Below are 4,102 nucleotides of genomic sequence, written 5' to 3'. Positions count from 1 at the left end.
GAGAGAGAGAGAGAGAGAGAGAGAGAGAGAGAGAGAGAGAGAGAGAGAGAGAGAGAGAGAGAGAGAGAGAGAGAGAGAGAGAGAGAGAGAGAGAGAGAGAACAAAAGAAACCAGGAGGGGCAAGGTGGTTGCAAGAAATGACAGGGGAAGTGCAGAAAGAGGAGGTGAAGACAAAACACCAAGGCAGGTTGCTTGCTGTTGTGTGGAGTCCGCTCGTGTGCTTTGATCATGCACGTCTGTCTGTGATCTCACCTGGACGGCTCCACCTGAGGTCAAGCCAACGTCAAAGATAGCCTGGGCGGCCTGTGCTGGACCATTTGGGTTGTCGTGGAAGGCAACACGGAGAGCGTCCCCAGCAAAGGCGCCCGCGCCGCTACGCAGTCCCAAACATTCAGCGAGGTAATTGAGAAAGAAAGAAGACGTTACTGAAGTTGGGTAAAGTTGGTTGAAGACAAATGAACAGGGGAAGGAAGGCCGGGCTGGCAGGCAGTGACAAGCAGGCCGGTAGCCAGGCAAGGCACACACACACACACACACTGTGGTAGAGCACTGGCAGTGTTGTATACCGCTCTACAACGCACACACATGCACACAAGCAGAAACATTCACACACACACACACACACACACACAACACTCACACTGGGTGGCGGTGGAAGTCGTCGTTGACAATTGCTAAAAGGAAGACATGCGTGTCGGACCATGCAAAACGCACCTGAAAAGGAAAGCAACACGGAAACACAGCTCGAGCCGATGAAAAGAAAAAGCAAGCACAACAAGCACAACAAGTACAACAAGCACAACAAACAAGCAGAGCAAGCAAGCAAACATCACTGCAAGATACAGAAACAAGCAAGCAAGGCACTACACCGCATCACTTTGTACCTCGACAGAGTGGTCTGGATAGCCGGAGTAGTACATGGGCTGAGCGCTGTAGAAGTATGTTTCACTGGCCGAATCAGGTGTGGTGAAACGATCGTACTTGCCGTATGGCATGCGCAGGTCCCAATCGCTCGCTGCAAGGAAAGAAAGGAAAGGAAAAAAAAAAAGGCGGTTACATGTGATGCAGAGTACCAATAGCACCACACCAGAGGACGCCCAAACACATTGTTGTGCACCCTCTGCACGACTGTTTGTTTGAAACCTAAACAAACCTCAAAACAAAATCACTTCATATGACACCCCAGAGCAGATACACAGCTCCACGACGCTGCAAGTCTGCAGACTCGTACCAGCACCGTCGACAGTCACGCCTGTGACTTTGGGTGCGTCGAGGGAAGGCCGAGCAGCGCACTTGCACACGACGGTTGTGAGTGCCAGCAGCGCCAACAAGAGAGGCAGCGGAAGAAGAACTCCCAGTCTTCTTCCTGCCATGACGCTCGTCGTGCTCGCTTGATGTGAGTTGCAAGCACAAGAAGCGTTTTGCTCGCACACACAGTCAAAGTGAATTGTGAGGCATTTTGGCTTGCTTGCAGGCTCTTTTACCATCACGATCTTCAAGCCGGTGGGCAAATTTCGGTTTGCCACTCCATTGCGGACAACAGAGACAAAAGACAGTGGTGGTCGAGTTTGGCGGGAACAAGGTTTGTGTGCGCACAAGTGTGACAGTGAGTGTGTGCGTGAGTGATGCAGCAGGGGGGTTTTGCTTGCTTGCTGTCCGCATTCATCACACACGAGAGTGCGTCTTGGATGTCACTGTCGTGTTGTGATACGGTGTTGTGGTGTTGGCGCCAATTACAACCAAGATCTCCCTCCCATTGATGCACTCACTTACGCGTACACTCACTTACACACATACACACACACACATACACACACACACATACACACACACACACACACACACACACACACACACACACACACACACACACACACACACACACACACACACACACACACACACACACACACACACACACACACACACACACGCACACACACACACACACACACACACACACACACACACACACACACACACACACACACACACACACACACACACACACACACACACACACACACACGGCTGTTGTCAGCAGCGAGCGAGGCAGGCATGTCGTTGCTTACGCTACAGGAGAAGCTGGTGAAGCTGAAATCGTCCAAGACCAAAAAGGCGGGCGAGGATGTGTTTGACATGCTGAAGAATGCAGACCTCCTGCTCACCCTCGACGACAACACCCTGGACCACATCACCCCAACATGGCAGGACGTCGTTGAGCCGTACGTGACGTCTTGTGGCAACATCGGCAGCCGCGTCACGGCCACCATCTTCCAGTTTGAGCACCTAAACAAGATCCTCGAGTGCGCAGATGCCCGCTTCAAGCAGCACGGCACAACCATGCTGCCGGAAAAGTTCATGCACCAGGTCCTCAAGAAGATGCTCCAATGGCTCAAGGAGCCGGCCCGCGTCCACTACGTCGTCAACATCCTCCTGCGCCGCATTTTCATCCACGACGCATACGTCGCGTGCATGTCCGCCGCCCTCATAGACAAGTTCATGCAAATCTGCCTCCCAGCCGTCCGAGAGCCGGGCACTTGGGCTCACAAGGACACGTGCAAGCTCGTCGAGCTGTTCAAGTGGCTGCTGTGCGACAGCCCGGCCTTGATTCAGCAGCGCATCATTCACTCCAAGAACCGCCACGACATCCAGGACGCCCTCCACGACACGCTGGAGCGGCTCGGCCCTGCTGGCAGCGCCGCCAAAGGCCACTTTGGCACACTCAAGCAGTTGCTCAGAGGATGTCGCGCCTACACGCTCCTCCTGGCGCACCAAGGCCAGCTTGCGCTTGCACACTGGGCCAAGGACTGCGCCCGCCGGCTGCTCGACCTCATCCTCTCCTCGAACATCACCGACGACGTGCGCACACAGGCCGTGCAAACCCTCCGCGTGTTCCTGGCCGCTCGCAGCTGCGCCGACTCTAAGCTGCTGAGCAGCTTCACCTCGCTTGTCACGAGTGAGCTGCCGCGGTTGCTTTTCGTGCGCCAGCGGTTGGCATCTGGCACCAAGCTGTCGCCGGACAATCATGCCTTTGCAGCCTTCATCGCAGACCTCCTTGCCATTGTTCCGGCATTCTCCAACAGCGATGAGCGAATCAGCGTCATCCCACCGCCTCCCACGCGTGCGGGCAGCCGGGCATCCGCTACACAGCTCCACACAACAGGGGCAGCAACCGCCATGGCAGCTGCTGTTGGCGCGCGCATGGGGCGACTGCGGCTGCCGTCGCTGCAGTCCCGCTCCTCTGCTCGCCGCCCTCACGACAGCAGCAGCAGCAGCAGGAGCAGGAGCAGCGGTGTTGGTGGTCGTGTTGGTGATGGTGATGGTGATGGTGATGGTGATGAGGGTGACGCCGTTGTGATTGACCTGGAGAATCCCAACAACAACAGCAGCGCCAGGAGCAGCAACAACAACAGCGGACGTGCGAGTAGCAGCGCAGGAGCTGGGGACGCAGAGCCGCCACGACTGCGCGCCAAGAGGAAGGAAGGTGCCATTGCCACCCTGTTGCGGTGGCTTGGCAAACAAGAGGAGGCCGCCATCGTGCTCACCACATACTTGGTGGAGCGACATGCTGACAAGGCAGGCCTGCCGTTTATCAAGCAGGCCATCCGTGGCGCCTTGCCGCTGATCCGCGAGGGCGCAGGGGAGAACAGTTACTGGGGGCTGCGCTGCGTCGCTGCGTTGCTGCACGCTGCCCATCACGCCATCAAGCGCACCACGCAAGCAAACGCCAGCAACTCTCCCACAAGCGCACATGCACCGGGAGCACCAGCACCAGCACCAGCAGCAGCAAGAACAGCAGACATTAATGGACACGCACATGCAATGTACACGGCAGCTGGCTCCACTGGCACTGCATTCAGCGCCACTGCTGCCAACGCGTCATCAACAACGGCGCTAACAAGAGCGCCGACGTGCGATGCGACGAGAGCGTGTGGCGTGCTGGGCTTTGATGAAGAACTGGACGCGGCGTACTTGGATGCGCTCTCTGCGCTGCGCGCGCTGCTGGTTGGCGCTGCAGTCCCAAGCAGTTCCCTGCATGCACGCAACGCGTTGTGGCGCGCGCTTGTGGTCTACGGCTCCCCAGATGTGCTGCGGGACG

The 4,102-nt window shown here is 56.8% G+C and overlaps 2 protein-coding genes across 2 annotated transcripts in view; one reads left to right on the top strand and one right to left on the bottom strand.

Annotated features, from left to right (window-relative positions):
- Positions 1-995, bottom strand: part of PTSG_08415 (uncharacterized protein) — a gene marked incomplete at both ends in the record, with an annotated part of 3,831 nt that extends 2,836 nt beyond the window's left edge. The window contains 3 exons of the mRNA XM_004990608.1: positions 253-373; positions 641-714; positions 885-995. Coding sequence (XP_004990665.1) covers positions 253-373; positions 641-714; positions 885-995 — 306 coding nt within the window. The remainder of the gene's footprint in view (positions 1-252; positions 374-640; positions 715-884) is intronic.
- Positions 996-1,500: 505 nt separating this feature from the next.
- PTSG_12721 (uncharacterized protein) overlaps positions 1,501-4,102 on the top strand; it is a 3,870-nt gene continuing 1,268 nt past the window's right edge. The window contains exons 1-2 of the mRNA XM_004990607.1: positions 1,501-1,582; positions 2,042-4,102. The exon at positions 2,042-4,102 is cut by the window's right edge and continues 96 nt beyond it. Of these exons, the coding sequence (XP_004990664.1) occupies positions 2,059-4,102 (2,044 nt within the window). The 5' untranslated portion in view covers positions 1,501-1,582; positions 2,042-2,058. The remainder of the gene's footprint in view (positions 1,583-2,041) is intronic.

The sequence above is a fragment of the Salpingoeca rosetta genome (genome assembly GCF_000188695.1).
Source record: "Salpingoeca rosetta unplaced genomic scaffold supercont1.23, whole genome shotgun sequence".
NCBI classification, from domain to species: domain Eukaryota; class Choanoflagellata; order Craspedida; family Salpingoecidae; genus Salpingoeca; species Salpingoeca rosetta.
Note: the sequence above shows the minus strand (reverse complement) of the source record. Positions and strands in the feature narration are given on the sequence as shown.